This window comes from Laccaria bicolor, genomic scaffold (assembly GCF_000143565.1).
Source record: "Laccaria bicolor S238N-H82 LACBIscaffold_25 genomic scaffold, whole genome shotgun sequence".
Lineage (NCBI taxonomy): Eukaryota > Fungi > Basidiomycota > Agaricomycetes > Agaricales > Hydnangiaceae > Laccaria > Laccaria bicolor.
In genome coordinates, this window is record NW_001889896.1 from 361,854 (window position 1) to 380,462 (window position 18,609).

At 46.0% G+C, this 18,609-nt stretch overlaps 4 protein-coding genes across 4 annotated transcripts; 3 read left to right on the plus strand and 1 right to left on the minus strand.

The window, feature by feature from the left end:
• Window positions 1–1,117: 1,117 nt before the first annotated feature.
• On the plus strand, window positions 1,118–5,603 carry LACBIDRAFT_330127 (uncharacterized protein; the record flags this gene model as incomplete). Its single annotated transcript, XM_001884281.1, has 17 exons — window positions 1,118–1,120; window positions 1,208–1,292; window positions 1,341–1,464; window positions 1,702–2,019; window positions 2,145–2,268; window positions 2,347–2,361; window positions 2,397–2,646; window positions 2,734–2,995; window positions 3,047–3,252; window positions 3,312–3,421; window positions 3,510–3,864; window positions 4,092–4,367; window positions 4,569–4,606; window positions 4,789–4,853; window positions 4,948–5,008; window positions 5,106–5,318; window positions 5,409–5,603. 17 exons carry the CDS (start codon window positions 1,118–1,120, stop codon window positions 5,601–5,603), a joined length of 2,700 nt encoding a protein of 899 aa, XP_001884316.1.
• Window positions 5,604–8,169: 2,566 nt separating this feature from the next.
• On the plus strand, window positions 8,170–8,637 carry LACBIDRAFT_330128 (uncharacterized protein; the record flags this gene model as incomplete). The annotated part of the gene is made up of 1 exon (XM_001884282.1): window positions 8,170–8,637. The coding sequence occupies one exon, from the start codon at window positions 8,170–8,172 to the stop codon at window positions 8,635–8,637; it is 468 nt and encodes a 155-aa protein (XP_001884317.1).
• A 2,689-nt stretch (window positions 8,638–11,326) lies between these two features.
• LACBIDRAFT_391078 (tetratricopeptide repeat-containing protein) lies at window positions 11,327–16,536 on the minus strand (the record flags this gene model as incomplete). The annotated part of the gene is made up of 9 exons (XM_001884406.1): window positions 11,327–11,525; window positions 11,586–12,175; window positions 12,225–13,994; window positions 14,123–15,296; window positions 15,342–15,808; window positions 15,859–16,161; window positions 16,221–16,283; window positions 16,334–16,390; window positions 16,447–16,536. The coding sequence occupies 9 exons, from the start codon at window positions 16,534–16,536 to the stop codon at window positions 11,327–11,329; spliced, it is 4,713 nt and encodes a 1,570-aa protein (XP_001884441.1).
• A 75-nt stretch (window positions 16,537–16,611) lies between these two features.
• On the plus strand, window positions 16,612–16,877 carry LACBIDRAFT_303818 (uncharacterized protein; the record flags this gene model as incomplete). Its single annotated transcript, XM_001884283.1, has 2 exons — window positions 16,612–16,715; window positions 16,769–16,877. 2 exons carry the CDS (start codon window positions 16,612–16,614, stop codon window positions 16,875–16,877), a joined length of 213 nt encoding a protein of 70 aa, XP_001884318.1.
• Window positions 16,878–18,609: the final 1,732 nt, after the last annotated feature.

Genomic DNA, 18,609 nt, shown 5'->3' on the forward strand with positions numbered 1-18,609 from the left:
TAGAGGCTTTGGAAATGGCTTGTTTTGTCTAAACAGGCCAAAAATGACCAAAATAGCACAAAATGACCATTTTCTGGAGGCTCTACAAGCATAACTGCTCAGTATTTTTAACTAATTCTTTGATAGGCTCATTCAGGTTGACCAGAGGTATGTTCTGGCTACCTCTCCAGTTAGTGCATATTTTTTTTTTCAGATGCCAAAAATGGCCTCCAGAATAAAAACCTTCTCAAGGCTCCAGCTTTCACTGAAATTAGTCCATACCAAGGGAAGTGTAACACAACTACATAATGTAAAAGAATACACAAATACATTTGAGGTACAATAGATTCTTAGAAAGAACCAGAAAAATGAACCAACCTTCATTCTTTTTGCACTCAACTGTATGTAGCTTTAGTTCAGTATATAATAATGCCTCTGTGGCTCAGTTGGCTTGAGCACTGCTCTTGCTGATGAGGTTGAGGGTTCAATTCTTGTTGTGTGTAAACTTTAATCCTTATCTAAATGTAATAAGGACACTATAAATATTGTATTCTAATGGTATAATGGTCATTATTCCTTCCATGGAATCCATATGGAGTGGTGTTGGATTCCATATGGAATTAATCATTCCATGACCATTCCATCATCATTCCATATGGAATCCATGATGTCTATGGAATAAGAAATTGGCTGGGTCCTCAGCCAACATTGATTCCATGGATTCCATATGGAATAACCCGGGAAAGGTAAAGACCTCGCTGGAATGGTATAAGGAGATGGAGCAGAAGGATTTGCTGAAGGAGGGATGAAGGATGTCATATGTCATTTGTTTTTGGCTTTGTGTTTCATTCTGAGTTTTCTAGATTATCTTCATCACTCGACTTATCTGAATTTGAGCCACACACATTGTCAAGGCCACCCTTTGACTTGGACAATTTTATCGAAATCTCCACCACCATTTGGGAGGATTCTGATATAACTTCCTGGGTTCTCGAGCAGCTGTTCAATGTCACCAAGGAGTTGCGTGTTGAACACGTTGAGTATCTCCAAGAAATACCCTCTGTCTGGCCAATTCCTCGGTGTCCAACAGTGTTTATCCTTGACCTCAGTGCCTAAAAGTTCCAATTATATGATAAAGATGGTGATTTGTACAGGGTGGACACACTGATAAAAAAACAAGGTACATTTCACCTTTCTCATCATGTCTCCTTGAACTCATAGTAAGCAGGACCAGGATTCATGGGTAGCCGCCACTGGAACGAGTGATAGCCACTCCATGGTTACATTCCAACCAGATTTCCCTCCTGTAGACTGTTGATGCTCACATCTCAAATGTCATGGCTCTTACTCTTGTTCCCAAGCTGACCCTGAACTACTCCATGCTGAGCAGTACAGACTAGATCCTGGGCCTCAAGCCAGGATTTTTGAGGCACAGGAACAGACCCAGATAGAAGAAGGGGGGACAAAGGAACTAAAGGCAGCTATGTGAGTCAACATTGCGCTCTCTATTGCCACATTTATTGATGTTCTCGAAGGTTTCTAAGCATTATACAATGGAGATGTGGAGTGGTGGATGGAACAGGGAAGCAGTGCAATGGCCAACCGAAAATGCAACCTAAACCCAACATCGGTTTGGTTCCTTTTGCATCGGAATTGAGCAATTCTAACATTCACTGTGCAGGGGCCATCGCAGGGCCACATCTATTTCATAGCCTGCAGCAGGTGGTCGAAGACATTCAAGGAGAAACACCAAACCTTTCCCATTCCTGATGACATGGACGAGGATGTCCTTTCTCAACTTCTGAACAGCTCCAGCCTATCATGGAATATGGACACTGCATCTTGTAGTCGAGTAGTCCCTGGGCACATCAGTCAAAAGCTCAAGCGATGTCATAGGTCCTTTGGTGTTCTTCAAGATATCTTAGCTAACAATCCTGTAGCTCACGTTCACATTGTCAACAGTAATGTGGTCTGCTCTCTGATCGTTAACCACACATACCCCTCAAAGCAAAGAATATACATACCTGAAGACTCAAACATGTGAGTCACATTGATCGTACATCCCGGAAACATCCCACACAACCATCTGATGCCTCCCATGGCCAAGGCTTCGATTGAGGTCAAGGTTGCATACCAAGAATGCATCGAGGCTGTAGGATCTGCAGGAGTTATGGTACAGAAGGTAGACAATGGTACATTTTCAATTATTACATGGCAGCTGGATTTGCTTATGTTGTTTACTTAAGCACCATCCATGAAGCTGCTCCTCAGGAGCAAAGAACCTGGACAGTATAATTCAGCTTTGAACGATAAACGGGTCAAGCAGGACATCTTACATGCCAACCAGATGAAAAAAAAACCCTGCAGGCATGGGGATACCTGGTATGTTGCCCCTCATGGTTGTCTTTTGTCATCAGCTTACAGGAGCCATAGGAGCCTTTGATTTGTTTCACCAAGAGTTCTCAAAGCGCCCCGGTGATCAGTACATTCATGATATCGTGACGACTGAAAGGGGGAAGACACTTATCTTCACTGGCATTCCATACCTTATGTCCCTTATTCATGAGGTATCATTGTTTGAGTGCGACACTACCTTTAAGCATGTCAAAGATTCTTCTGGTATGAATGAATGGGAGGTGGTTATCTACTATCCCCAAGTTCAACGAGGTGAGCTCAAGCTCCGTAAATATGGCATGTATCTAACCATGTTCTTACTAGCTGTCACCATTGTCTGTGTATATACAAACTCAGCAGAAACAGATCATTATGAGCACCTGTTCAATGACCTTCAGAAGCATATACTTGCAGTCACCAGCAAAAAAATGTGCTTCAAGCGATTTTCCAAAGGTGGGAATCTTGCCTGTCACAATGCTGACATGGAGGCGGCGCAGGTTTTGGGAGCAGCCAAGTCATTTACCAAAACAAATGAGCCTGATTTCAGTGGCATTCCCGCTGACGTGACTCCCGAAGATTTCGCCACATATTTTGTGCACCTTTGTTTAAGTCATACCAAAAGGTAAGTTTGACATATCCCTAAGAAATTTTTACTGCTGAATCTTTGCTATAGGGGTATTCTTGACTTCAAGAGTCTCGTCTCAGTTAATGATTATCAATGTCTCATGGACTTTCCCTATCTCACATCAATTGAAGAACTTGAAAGTTTTATGTTGTTTGTTGCGGGGCTGAAAGTCAAGAAGATTCAAGGCTTGCTATGTTCACTTTTCATCGCTCGCATGTTACTGATGATGTCATTTCAGACTGGTGGGCACACAAGTATGTCAGCAAATGGATTGTCCCATGCATTCTTCAGTCACAATTGAACATTCTTCCAGAAGATTGGGATACCATCCCAGCAACAACAAACATCGGTGAGGGCCAACATCACTGGACAAATCAACAGAGTGGGATCAAGCTTCCCCTTGTGGAAGCCATACTCACATACGTAAAACATGCATCTCATTCGAAGCTCCTTCACTAAGTATGTTCTCAGCACACGCGATCTTGACAAGTGTGTTGTACGTCAAATTCAGGCATCTTTAGAAACCAGCATCAAGAGCGGTAGCCAGACCGATTTGGTGCACTGCATGACTCACAAAGTTCAACAACAAACTGCAACCGCTCAGAAAGCCCATGAGTCAGGTGAAGTTCAAGATCTTGCACAAGCACTTGCTGGTGAAGTCAAAGCAGAGAAAGAAAATCAGCGGAAATCATTGGCTCGTGGCAAGAAACTACATGCTCAACTCAAGGAACTCAAAACCAGCAGAGGGAAGAAGTTGAAGACAGCTCATACGTACCACCCTCCACTGCTCCCCAATGCCAGCTCGAGTGGCTGTGTTCACACCATGGTGAATCGTCGACACTCCTTGGATTCTGCTGTTCAACATGGTATGTAATATGTCGTGTCGTTTGTTCATTGGTCTACTGTCTCACAAATCGACCCATGTCCAGATATCGCCATCATCAATAATCATGAATCACCAAACACTCGCAACAACGGATTCAGGACCTAACTATGTGGAGTAAGTATCTATTCAATAAACACTATTTCTTTCATCTCATAACAAAACTCATAGTGAATTTGAGCTCGGACCTTGTGCCACACCAGTTTTCAGGGGGAATCGATGCCGTCAGTGATAACAAGGATTTCTGGGCAAACCTCAACCCAATCGACCTTATGCTTGACAGCGATACATCTGGCTTTTGGGGTGACGATCCTGCTACTGATCTATCATTTGATGGTATGCTGTACAACTTCCTCAACACTTTCTTACCTCCTCCTTCATCGTCTCCACCACCGCCTTCACCCCTGCCACCTTCTTCACCACTTCCGTTGTCACCAGCCCTGCTGTCTTCTTCACCAGTCAAGGCTGTGGCTGCCATAACCCCAGGTACATCGACTGGCATGGCTGCGCAGGGAAAGCGTAGAAAGCAGGGGAGGGACGAGGTTGACAAGAGAGATATTCTACCTCAAGGGACTTGGCGCTCTAAGGCGAAAGCGCCCCCACGAGAGCCAATTTGTATTATCGAACGGCTGTCGTAGGACTTAGACATTGACAAATTGAATTAGCTATGAGCTGCATTACATACAGGGTATTTAAATGTCAAGTACGACACCCATCGCACACAAGTATTAGTTACCTTACCCCACTAATACTGAGCCCCCCGACCATACAAACAGACCATAGTTGATGGTGCCTGCTGATGAGCCCATGGATCAGTTGACCCCATCAAAGGTGGACCGGCCATCAAGACTCTCTTAGGACTGGTACTGTGCATCAGCTGAGAAGTGTACCCCATGAATTGATATAGCTAAAAATGCCTTGGATCCTGGGTCAACCGATCTCTTCATGGATTGGGCTCAACATGTGTCATGGGTCAGCTGAAGAGCTCTAAATCCCATGCATTGTGGATCAGCCCACAGCCATCTCATTTTTATTTGCCAAGTTTACCTCAGCTTTTCATTGCCAGTCATCATGCAGTTTACTGGGTCGGGTCCATCACCTACCAAGAAGCCGAGCACGGTGACATGGTCAGTCAGCTAGTACCCCATGAATTAAATATGCCTTGGATCCTGGGTCAACCCGTCTCTTCATGGAATGGGCTCATGTGTTATGGGTCTGCTGAAGAGCTTTGAATCCCATGCAGTGTGGATCAGCCCAACCTGGTCCCATCCAGTTGACACTATACGGCCGAGTTTCGTTTTCACTCAGGTTTTATTTGCCAAGTTGCTCAAACATTACCTCGGCTTTTCTTTGCCGGTCATGGTCCAGTATTCGGTCATGCAGTTTACTGGGTCCATGACTTCCCAAGAAGCCGAGCACGGTGATGTTCACAAGGCAGTGAGATATATTATGCACACCCCCAGTTCAAAATCCCTACCAAGTTTATACCGACCAATGTTTCTTGTAAACATACCCATGTTGGAACAGGTCTGGCTCAAACAACAGTACTTTACCATCCCCCACATAATCCACATGGACTCCACTGGATTCCACTGGATTCCACTGGACTTCACTACATACTGGCAATATCCACAAAACTGGACTCCACCGGACTCCCAGCACAAAACTGGACTCCACTGGACTCTCCCAACACAAAATTGGACTGCCACAGACCTAAGTTAATCCAGAATTCCTGAACTTAGACTTCAAAACAAAAAATAAAATTGAAGTATATTTATTAATTTAATTAACTAATTTTACTAGATTCTATGTTACAGAGAGGGGAGAGGGAAAGAAGGGGGAAGGGAGGAATGGAGGGGGAGGGAGTGGTGATCAGGAAGGGAAAGGGAGGGGGAAGGGAAAGGGAGGGGGAAGGGAAAGGGAGGGGGAAGGGAAAGGGAGGGGGAAGAAAGGAATAGAGGGGGGAGGGAGCAAGGAAGGGGGAAGGAAAAGGGAGGGGGGGAGAGAGGAGCAAGGAAAAGGGGAGGGGGGAAAGGGGGGAGGGAGTGAAGGGGGGAGAGAGTGGAGGGGAGTGGGAGTGGTGAAGAGTGGAGGGGAGTGATGGGGGGAGAGAGTGGAGGGGAAGGGTGGTGCTGCTGGGTGCTCGTCGCCGTTCCGCGCTGGCGTCGGCGGTGGTGGGCGCTCGTTGTTTTTCGTGGGCGTGTCGTTTTTTGGGTGTGGTGAAGGTGGGTTTTTCGTGGGCGCTCATTCGTCGTTGTCGTGTGTCGTCGACCCCGCATGTAGTTGTTGTCGCATGTCGTCGTCGTCGTCGTCGTCGTGTGTCATCATCGTCATGTCATCGTCGTCGTCGTCGTCATCGTGTGTCGTCATCGTCATCGTGTGTTGTCGTCGTCGTGTGTTGTCGTCGTCGTGTGTTGTCGTCGTCGTGTGTTGTCGTCGTGTGTTGTCGTCGTGTGTTGTCGTCGTGTGTTGTCGTCGTGTGTTGTCGTCATGTGTCGTTGTCCCCATGTTTAGTCATTGTCGTTGTCCTTGTGTTTAGTTGTCGTTGTCATCCTCACGTGTCGTTGTCCTTGTGTGTCGTTGTCCCCGTGTTTAGTCGTTGTCATCGTCCTCGCGTGTCGTTGTCGTCCTCGTGTGTTGTCGTCCTCATGTGTTGTCATCGTCCTCATGTGTCGTTGTCGTTGTTGTGTGCCGCTGGCGCCTGTCGTGGTGAGAATGGGGCATTGGTGGTGGGGCATACATACCCTTGGCCCATGACGTGGCAACACCATGGGCGCCGTCCCTTGTTCTTGGCCTGTCCTTCCACGTTGGTGTGGGTGTCGTTGGCGTGGGCATGAGCATCATTGGCATGGGCGTGGGCATCGTTGGCGTGGGCGGCGTTGGCGTGGGCGGTGTTAGAGGGGAGTTGTGAAGGGTGGTGGTGGTGGAAAGGAATGGGATGGTCACGGCCGCAAACAGGAGACGTGACGATATGGCACACCCTCAAGTAAGTCACGTGACCTCACCCTGCAGACTGAACAAAATCATGAATCCTTATTGCAGCTATCACTGACCCACACTACATGTAAATTATAACCTTTCCATTCATTGATCAATTAGTCTATTTTCGCTTTTTTAGTAGTATTCATATATAATAATAATAATATACTGGAATGACTGGAATCCACTGGACTCCACTGGACTCTGACTGGACTCATAGTCCACTGGACTAGGACTGGACTCAGGAAAGTGGCTTGCAGTCCAGTAGGAGTCCACTGGACTGGACTGGACTGGACTGGACTGGACTCCAGTGGACTGGGCATTCTGCCAGCCAATCTGGCCTGGTAAGAGGGCCACTGGAATCCACTGGAATCCACTGGAGTCCACTGGAGTCCACTGGAGTCCATATGGATTACGTGGGGGAGGGTAAAGACCTCTCTTCAACTGGGGTCACTGCTGGAATCTCAAGGGGTGGACTCGGATTAGGGGAGTTGGGAATTGCCAGTTTAGAGAAGCACCATCTCTGCTTCGTGGACGGGTGTCATTCTGCGCCTGCCTTGTAGACATGATGTACTTACCTTCATCCAGTAATTGAGATGCTCCTGGGCAACGTCTACTTCATCAAAAGTATTTGCATGACCTGTAATACTCATTGCAGTTGAAGAAAGAGTAGTAAAGTTGTTGGAGTTGTCAGACATTTAACATCGTCATAGCCGCAGTCCTCAATCCTCGCAAGGTGTCAAAAAAAATCTACTTTTTCAATTCTACTGTAATCACATTATTTGAATTAAATAATCTATCTAAAGGTGTAGCCAGAAGAACTTTTTTTTGTGATGTTTCGGACAGGTGTTTTGAGGTGGGTGAATGTTCACGGAAATTTCTCTAAGTCAGCATCACACGCAGGGGTCCCTGCCAAACTGTGTTCATTTGTCCCAGTCGTTCTGAGGTGTTCTTATTTTTCGCAGTCCACCTGATGTTTGACCCCACAACAAAGCCACAACAAGTGGCAAACACCTCAGAACGACTGGCTAGCGAGTCTAGGCTCCCTTACCATAAGATTAACCACCTCGACGTGCTCCAACAGTATCTTGATGTACTTGGCATTGACGCAATTGCCGAACTACCGGATGGTCATGGTAAGCCCCCCAAAAATGATTTTCAAATTCTACTAGGTCACATTGACCTGATCAAGGACAATTCAATCGAAGGGCTTAAAATCCGTTGAGATTGCGCCCCCATCTCTCATTCCTCCCTTTCCTACACACTCACCCATCCTTCGGCCCCTCCTACTATCATCATATTCTACTCAATGTCTCGCCGCGCCGCTCAACCTACCTTCTCTCCTCTACTCAGGAACATTCATTATGATGACGAACAACGCTTGATCTATGTCCACAACCCCATCATCAACTTGGACAGCATCTATCACCCCTGTCAGGTCCGCCTGTTCCTTCTTTTTGACAGCAACCTCCGCAATGGGGTGGAAGTCAACACCCCTCCCATGGGTTATTTGGATTTTGCGCACACTGTAAACATGGAGCCGGATATTCTGGGGACACTGTCCGTTACTTCGGGAGATGACTGGGATTTACCAGCTATTCCCCTTTCACACAAGGACATCAATCTCAGCTGCTTTGCAGTTGACAGCGGCATCATTGATCCCAACCTGGACGCTTTAGGGTTCTACAGGAATGGTCAGCTCAACATGGATCAAGTCAATCACCATGTCCGTCTTGCACTAGACCGTCTCTGCCGGTACGGCGACAAGGGGAGCTGAAACAGACGTGTTTATGATTCTGCCGGCGAACCAGGACCATCGCGGAATGGTTGCCGCACACCCATTTTTAATCCTTTCAACGCTCCCGCCAAAAAATCTTCTACCATTATTCCTCCCAGGGCTCCTATTGAGCCCACTACTACCAGTGTGCCTAGTGCCGTCAACCTATTTCCACAGTGTTTTTGCATTTCATCTGGACGTATTTTCACCCCATTTTTGAATTTCATCCGGACCTATTTCCCCCGTGTTTTTGCATTCCATCCGGACCTATTTTTGTATTTAATCTGGGCGTATTTCTGCCGCATTTTTGCATTTAATCCGGACCTATTTCCGCAGTGTTTTTGCATTTCATCCAGACATATTTCCTCCCATTTTTGAATTTCATCCAGACCTATTTCCCTCATGCTTTTGCATTCCATCTGGACCTATTTTTGCATTTAATCTGGGCATATTCCTGCCGCATTTTTGCATTTCATCCAGACCTATTTCTGCTGCATTTTTGCAATTTGTCTGGGCCTATTTCTGCTACATTTTTGCATTTCTTCCAGACCTGATCCGGTCCATCCATCGCATTTGATCCAGTCCATCCATTCACCCTGTGGTCTACAGGTAATGGAACTGGCCCCAAAGCCCGAAAATCCAATGGGTCATTGGGCTAAGCTATGAACTATAGCCTATATGTATCCATGGGCCCAACATACAAGCCATGTCATATGAATTTGGCTGTTGGGCCCAACTTTCTCTGTTAACCTTTACCTATGTTAGGCCCAACTATCAACTGTAGCTTAATGCAATCATTTATCAACGGTCAAAATTACCCCCATTTGAGCCATGTGGCCAATCTATAAACCCTTAGCATTGATGTGGCAGCTTCATTGGGCTCAACAATCAAATATACATATCCCTACATCATTGGGCCAATGTACAGTATCATAACGTCTTTTGTAATTGGGCCCATTGGGGTAGCCCTATGACTTATTGGGACAATTGTCAATTTCTATTGTTATGGTTCCATAGTGTATCTACTGAATGCCCTGTATTCATGTCATATCTCGCCAACCGACGCTCCGATCACTCTCATCCTTTTTGGGCTGGGAAGCCCTAATTCACACCTTTCTTTGGACCCCCACGAACCTGCCAAATGGTCACCTATTGGCTGTGTTTCACCTAGTTCAACCAGGTATGACCAAAATGAACATATTTCATCTGTTCTTGGTGAGATCCTTGTCGCCGTTTTTGTTCTTTGATTGGTTTTGAAGCCATGGTCAATGTGCTTCTTGGAAGCCCTTGTTAACATCTGTGACATCTAGTTGGTCCCAAGCAGTGAGGACAGTAGATTTGAGTTCATCTACAGAAGTGGGAGGATGAGGGACAGCTCTTATGATCTTTTTTAGCTCATGCCAGACTGGTTCTATAGGTGAAAGATCTGGTGAATTCAGTGGGTGGTAAAGGAGAGAGACACCATGGTCATGAAGCCACTCCTTTGTGCACTTACTCACATGGCATGACACATTATCCTGCTAAAATTGAATAGGACCATGTGCCTGTGTCATGTCCTTGTAAAAATCCAGCAGGGCCCCTTCTAACACCTGCTCATAGTATCTTTTCATGTTCATCCCTCCCCCCTTCTCACCAGGATACTCCAGCACAATCAATGGGCCCTCCCTCCCTTGTACGATGCATCCCCATACCATGACATGCACAGGCAACTGCTTGAAGGTTGGAACCAAACAGTCTTCAAGGTGTTCCTCATCAGAATGATGTGTGATGAAAATATGGCCATGATCATCACCGAGGTAAATGTAGGCCTCATCAGACCAGATGACCCGGACCATTGTTGTTGTTTATAGTGGCGATAGAGACAGGCCCAGCCTATCCATGCATGCTTATGGAGCTTCGTAAGGAAAGGGACCTTCCTAGCAACACATCAATGGTATCCAGCATGGTGGAGGATACATTGAATGGTGATCTCATTCACTTTGAGCCCCAGTTGATTTCTGATCTCTGAGAATGGTGCCATGGTTTTTTCATGCTTCTTGAATGATGTGACATTTGCCAACATCTGTAAGTTTCATGGGACATCCAGAACGTGATTGGTTTTCAGTTGTTCCTGTCACATTATACTTTTTTCAGATGCTGCATGCTGTGCTGTCCTTGAGCCCAAATTGATGTGCAGCTTCTGCAACATCCTGACCACTGAGAACAGTGCCAATGAAGAGATTTTTTGTAGTGGAGGAGTGCTGAGGGTGAGTAGTTTTGGGTGAAGGCATAAAAACATAAGCTACCTTGATGAACAGCAGAGAAAACAGGAGAACAATGAGACTAACCACCATCATGTTACCATGTTGCTTACATAATCATGAGCACTTTTGTCAGTCACAAGTACAATAAGTCAGGTCCTGGCATCATTCACTGCAGTACATGCCTTTTGCCCTTGTTCATCCCACCTCTCTGATGCTCTTAAAGAATTTTTCTAGTCACATTTAAAGGAGCACCCTGCAGATCATGGGCTATCATCCTGAAAAGTATAGAGTTTTGTTCAAATCCAATTCAGTAGAGGGTTGTTCACATTTGACAGAACCCTCCTGAGAGTTGGGGATATCATTTTTGACAAATGAGGGTAGCTTTAGAGAAACAAAAAATATACCAAATGAAGTCAAAATGTACAGTACAGAATATTGTGCCAATATTATTTGCCCATATGGATAAAGGGAACCCAACGATGGAATGAAACACCCTGTGAACGGAGTTTCTTGACTGCAAGGTGAAGGGCTAGAGCAGACTTTGTCATATCAGGTTTAAGAGCTGGTTTTCCATCAGGACTGCCACAGAAAATTTCTTGATAGAATGTGTCCACAATAGTAGGTCCATCTTTGTCCATCATTTTCCTAGCCCAATTAATGCTCTCAGAATTTATTTCCAAGGGAACAATGCTAATAAAAACATACCACATAGTAGCAACAACCCGCTGAAATCCACAAAAGATCAAGCTTGCTCCTATGCTCATGGCCTCATCCGGTAGATTTTGATCGCCCCTGGCTGTCTCACAAGCACAGAGAAAGGCAAGTGATCCATTTGGCATCTTTTCCTTCATAATTCTTGAGATTCGGAGTAGCCCATCATCAAGCTTGAGCCAACTGTCAAGTGGGTTCCATGGATCTTGCTTCCCATGGCATGAAAAATGAACAATAGACACATTTGAAAGATAGGAGGCAACAGCTTCAACTCTAGCAGGTACTTCAGAGACCCCTAACTCAATGAGAGCTTCACAAGATACATGTCGCCGAATGGTTTCTAGCTCTCTTCTTGTAGAAGGCAGCCCTTTAGATTCGATCACCACCATCATTTGGAATGATTGGGTGGTGGGAACTGAATCCAAGGCCAGAAGCGCCCCTATGGTTGGAGTGTATGAAGAAATGAAGTAATCTGGGGCACAATCAATAGCTAGCTCATCATCATAGCAGCCAGCAGCATGGATGGGAAGGAAGGTGAAATGACCAGTTGGGCACCATTGTAGGACAGTCATTTCATCTGATTTCTGTAATATTTTGTAAGTAGATTGATCATTTGCAGAAATATTGACTGACCTTAATATCAAGAAAATCAATGACTGGCTTCACCAATTCATCCCACAGCATCCGCAAAACATATTTGAACATATCATCTGAAGATCCAAGGTGAGTATTGCTGCTAACCCTCCCTGCTCGCTCTTCTCCCAGAAGCTTTATAATTATGTCTTGGGTTTGATCAATGAATGACCGTGATATTGGTGACTGAGAGCCAGCTATCTGAATGATATGAGCAAGTGCCTTTAACATAGGAGTGCCTAAGTTTGGAAGAGGGATGTGATGAATGATTGTCGATGTCATGATGAGGCAATGGCTTTCATCATCATTCGCAATGAGAATGACAACTGGATGTTCTGATGCAGCTGCTTTGAGTGAGGATATATGGGATGGGCATAGAAAGTCCTCAAATCCACTAAATTTTCTAACTTCATGAATATATTGATCCCATTCTTCATTAAGGCGATTGAGTCGGGCCGCTTCCAGGTCTATAGATAACTTCTTCTTGTTGTCCAGAATGTCAGAAAAAACATCACGGTGAGATCCAATCTCCAGCTGAGTTGCAATATCTTGTAGCTTATGTGCCAATTCAGGTGCAATCTTGTTGAGTTGATCAAAGGGCGACCGGAGAGATAGGACCTGTGACCAGAAGATACTTCGTCCTGCTTCTAGAAGTTCTATGGCTTTTTCTATACATCCAGACTGAATAGCACATCTAGCTGCATCTCGAGCTAAGCCATCACTGCCTGCAGTCAGGGCATCCTGTCGTGATGCTACATCAAAGCTCAGAGCAGCCACTTGTGGTAAAGCCTGTATAGAAGCTTCATAAGCATCAATTGCAGAGCTATGTTGATGTCTATCTGCATAATATATCCATTTCCTAGAAATGCGGAGGCGATTAGATGGAGATTGGAGGTGGTATTGGGTAGCAGTGAGGAATAGAGACATTGCTTCATCAAGATCACCTTTCTGACCTCCTTGCTCAAATCGAGTTGACAGTGCAGAGGCAAGACTGCTGAGTGAGCTGGATTGAAGGGGATGGGGTGGAGGTTGGAGCTCAAGAGCTTGTCTGTGCAGAGAAATGGCTTCATTGAGGTCACTTTGCTGACCTTCTTGCTCAAATAGGGTTGACAGTGCATGTGCAAGATTATTGAGGGAGCTGGATCGATAAGGATGGGGTGGAGCTCGGAGCTCAAGAGCTTGCCTGTGCAGAGAAATGGCTTCATTGAGATCACTTTGCTGACCTCCTTGCTTAAATCGGGTCAACAGTGCAGAAGCAAGATTGTTGAGTGAGCTGGATCGATCAGGCTGAGGTAGAAGGAAGAGCTCAAGAGCTTGCCTGTGCAGAGAAATGGCTTCATCAAGATCACTTTGCTGACCTCCTTGCTCAAATCGGGTTGACAGTACATTTGCAAGATTCTGGAGTGAGCTGGATCGAAGGGGATTGGATGGAAGTCGGAGCTCAAGAGCTTGCCTGTGCAGAGAAATGGCTTCATCAAGATCACTTTGCTGACCTCCTTGCTCAAATCGGGTTGACAGTACATTAGCAAGATTCTTGAGTGAGCTGGATCGAAGGGGGATGGGGTAGAAGGAAGAGCTCGAGAGCTTGCCTGTGCAGAGAAATGGCTTCATCAAGATCACTTTGCTGACCTCCTTGCTCAAATCGGGTTGACAGCACAGAAGCAAGATTGTTGAGTGAGCTGGATCGAAGGGGATGGGGTGGAGGTGGAGCTCAAGAGCTTGCCTGTGCAGAGCAATGGCTTCATCAAGATCACTTTGCTGACCTTCTTGCTGAAATCGGGTCAACAGTGCATAAGCAAGATTGTTGAGTGAGCTGGATCGAAGGGGATGGGATGGAGGTAGGAGCTCAAGAGCTTGCCTGTGCAGAGAAATGGCTTCATCAAGATCACTTTGCTGACCTTCTTGCTGAAATCGGGTTGACAGTGCATTTGCAAGATTGTGGAGTGAGCTGGATCGACCAGGATGGGATAGAGGTCGGAGCTCAAGAGCTTGCCTGTGCAAAGAAATGGCTTCATCAAGATCACTTTGCTGACCTTCTTGCTGAAATCGGGTTGACAGTGCATTTGCAAGATTGTGGAGTGAGCTGGATCGAAGGGATGGGGTGGAGGTCGGAGCTCAAGAGCTTGCCTGTGCAAAGAAATGGCTTCATCAAGATCACTTTGCTGACCTCCTTGCTCAAATCGGGTCAACAGTGCATTTGCAAGATTCTTGAGTGAGCTGGATCGAAGGGGATGGGGTGGAAGGAAGAGCTCAAGAGCTTGTCTGTGCAGAGAAATGGCTTCATCAAGATCACTTTGCTGACCTCCTTGCTGAAATTGGATCCACAGCACAGAAGCAAGATTGTTGAGCAAGCTGGATCGACCAGGCTGGGATGGAGGTCGGAGCTCAAGAGCTTGCCTGTGAAGAGCAATGGCTTCATCAAGATCACTTTGCTGACCTTCTTGCTGAAATCGGGTCAACAATGCATTTGCAAGATTGTTGAGTGAGCTGGATCGATCAGGCTGGGATGGAGGTCGGAGCTCAAGAGCTTGCCTGTGCAGAGAAATGGCTTCATCAAGATCACTTTGCTGACCTCCTTGCTCAAATCGGGTTGACAGTACATTTGCAAGATTCTGGAGTGAGCTGGATCGAAGGGAATGGGGTAGAAGTTGGAGCTCAAGAGCTTGCCTGTACAGAGATATAGCTTCATCAAGATCACTTTGCTGACCTCCTTGCTGAAATTGGGTCAACAGTGCATTTGCAAGATTGTTGAGTGAGTTGGATCGATTGGGATGGGGTGGAAGTCGGAGCTCAAGAGCTTGCCTGTACAGAGAAATAGCTTCATCAAGATCACTTTGCTGACCTCCTTGCTCAAATTGGGTTGACAGTGCATTTGCAAGATTGTTGAGCAAGTTGGATTGATCAGAAGGGGGTGGAAGTGGGAGCTTGAAACCTTGCCTGAGCAGAGAAATGACTTCATTGAGATCACATTGCTGCCCTCCTTCCCTAAAGCGGGTCCACAGTGCAGAAGCAAAATTGTTGATGAGCACTGGATACTTCTTACTTTTCTGAGGTAGTTCTGCCATCCGTTCCCTAAAAAGTGTCACTGCAGTATTCAGGTCAGCCATGTTACCTGACCTTGTGAACTGTTTACAAAGTTCACTTGCAAACTCAAGTGATCCCAGAATAGCTTTCATGCCTCTGATAGTCCCACCAGATGCCATTTGGAGATCACAAATATCTCCCATTAAATCAAAGCGGGTTGCTAATAGCCCACGGATCCAGAAGTTTATGTCCGATTCTTGCCACTCTTGGTCCGTGCAACATTTGCTGGCATCTTTCAAACTAGAAATTGCTTCCTTCAAGTCAGTCAGATCATAGGAATGGTTAAAGCGGGCATATAATGCATCAACCATAGTTGTCAATGCAATAAACCGGCTAGTAGATGCAGCTGATAATTGTGTGAGTGCCTGTTGAATGAGGAAGACAATGGTGTTCAGAATGTGAAGGGAAGTTGACTTCAGAAAGTCTGTCAACAATCCTTTCACCAGTTCCAATGTGTCTTCTGTGTCTGTCTCATCCTCTAGTCGGATGGTGGTATTGGTCTTAATCTTCACTAAGCTAATGTATGTTGTCAAGAACAACATGCACTTACTTCAGAGCTCGCCCCTTGGTTCAAAATCCCACCCTGGACTATCTCATTGCGAAGAGTCAAAGATTCCATCAAATCATGTCTCTGATTGGTGTACATGAATCTGATACCCAACGCGGATGCAAGATTTCTCTTGGCAGCAGGGTGGAGCGGGTGTGTTGCTGGGCGGCTATCTACGACTTGACGGAACAGGAAGACCACATTGTTGAGCTCTGAAAGCGATAACCCTGCCTTGCATTCGGCCATCAGCAAGACGGCAAGATTGATCATTCCAGACACATCGTCCTCGCCATCGTCAATAAACTCCTGCAGTATAGGTCATTATAATCACAATCTCGGGGAGTGGGACAACATCATCTACTTACATCGGTAGCGATGGTGTTCCTATCAATGTGTGTTGTGCGTCCAGCTGGGCTGATATCCGTGACCTGCTCTTCTTTAGCCTATCGTGATGTGTTGAATGTTGTAAAGGACGTACTAGTTGAGGGCTCTCCTGTGCACTTGCTTCGTTACGGTTACTTTCTCCACCTGGGATCTGTAGAAGTATTGTTAACGGCCACAAAAGATATTTCCCTAACTCGTGATACGAACACGAGCCCCCACGATATGAGATCCTAGCTCTTGGATGGAAGGCGCATCTGATTTGTTATAACTAACGGAGGGTAATTTCGACTCTGGCATGGTGACGAGATGTTGTAGAGGTTGATTGAAGCTTGTCGATCAAGAAAGAGGTTTAGTGGAAGTTGGCTGAAAGAGATGAGCCGCTGGGCGTACAGCTTACTTCACACGTTACTAATTCCAGTGTTTATTCCTTCCTCCGACTCCTGTTGCCGCAAGGGTGCACCTAGATCCTATTCATCGTAAGTTTTCCCTTTCTTGTCTCAGCCATCTACCTCCCTTAAATTTCCTCTAGCTTTTTATCAATTTTGTCGGTGAAGGACGCGAAACTCTCACACATCACCAAGTTGTCAAGTCATCGTTCATCCAGAAAGTCATTGCCTGTACAGAATCATGGCGTGTAGCCTTCCTCTTAGCCGTCCGTTCGCTGCCCTAATCCGCCCCCAGGAACCTCGGTATCGACGCCATCGGTAATGAAACCTACTCGCGCCTCTATTACTGCCAACCTGCCGCATACCAGTCATCTATCTACTCCTTAGCCTGTCATCGATTTCCGAGCGCATCTCCTTCTGTCTTTCCACGGCGATAGGTCCAAGCAACTCGTCTCTTGGCAGCAGTCGCCTTTTTGTCTTCCACCTGCTTCTTCTCAACTCCCTGATCTTCCTTCAACCTCGTCTCTCCCGCCAGAGCACCAGTTTTTTCATGAAAACACCATCAGTGAGTCAAGTCGTTTATATAAATGTTCTACGTGTTGGTGACTATCATTTCTATTGTAAACTACAATAACTTGGACAAGATTGAAGAGGGCTTAGTAGGCACGAATTAAATAGTCTGGCGATCGGTCTTGAATACCAGCGGAACGTCCGTCCACTCGTTGGCAAAAGCTTCCATCAGATCGCTTTAGGTCAACTTGTGATATGGACACCGTGGGCATGTGCCTGTTTGACGGAAGACGGCTCCAAAGTCACTCCACGGGGAGGACGTCGCGGAGGGGTGGACGAGAAGGGGTAGAAACAACGATGTGGTCAGCAACAAAACGAGCTGGTTTGAGTGGGGATCTGTATTCCGTGAATGCGGCCATGCGAAACCCGACGTCGACGTCCTCTGTTGAAGGATCACAAACCTAGTGGTGAATCTGTTAACCTTTGTGAAAGTGGTACTTGTCGAACCCTTGCTTTGCTCATACTTACTACCATACTCAAACCTGGCGGAGGCGTGTGGCGGCGATCATGACGTCCCTCTGCTGTGTATTTGGCAAGGGCCAGATGGTTGGGCATGGGGCCCATGTCGGTGTCGAAGCACTACTTTCGAGCGGCACGGTGCATGGAATCCGTGCAGACGTTGCATAAAATGGATCCGCGAGTCCCGCGGGGGTTAGGCTCGCTTCGCACAACTAGTTTGTTGCACTCAAGTTTTTTAGACCTTTGAATAATACGACTGTGACGACAGTTCCCACTGCGGAGGCCTGGGTCGAGGTGGCCAAAGTCGCGTTAACGAGGATTAACGCGACTTTGTCCCGACTTTGAAAATGAATGCTAGGGGGGAAACAACTAAAAAAAAACATGTAATAAGACATCCAAGATGTGTAAATGACTCTGATGCAAACGTTTAAACAGTCTAGCTCTTCTTATGTCGTTTCAGAAGATTGTTGAAAATGCCACCTAAGTTTGAGGGTTGATTTAACATGCAATACATAAGACAATGTGCATTTTTTTTGTGATAGGTGCGTAAAGGTATACTTCATGAACATACTTGCCAAGTTTCATCTGAATAGTTCCAGAAATGCATGAGATATCCATGAAACACTCTTTTTCCCCGCCAAAAGTTTCGACCTTTGCGAATGGAAAATTTGTACTTGTTTGTCCGGACTTTCAGCGCTTTAGTGAAGGAATGCTCGCTTCGCTCGCAACAAGTCACTAGCTCCCCATGAGCAACCGGGAACCGTCGGCTTAGAAGACAGCCTTGTTGGAAAAACGCCAGAAACAGTGTACCCAAAACACGACAATTCGAACAACCTCAACTGAGTAAGTAGTGTACATGTGAATCTTCAATTGTACACAATAGGTCATGGTATCAAGTTTGTGCGATTCTGAGCTTCAAGTTTTATCCCAAAAAATCTGTCTCTCCCTTTTCAAT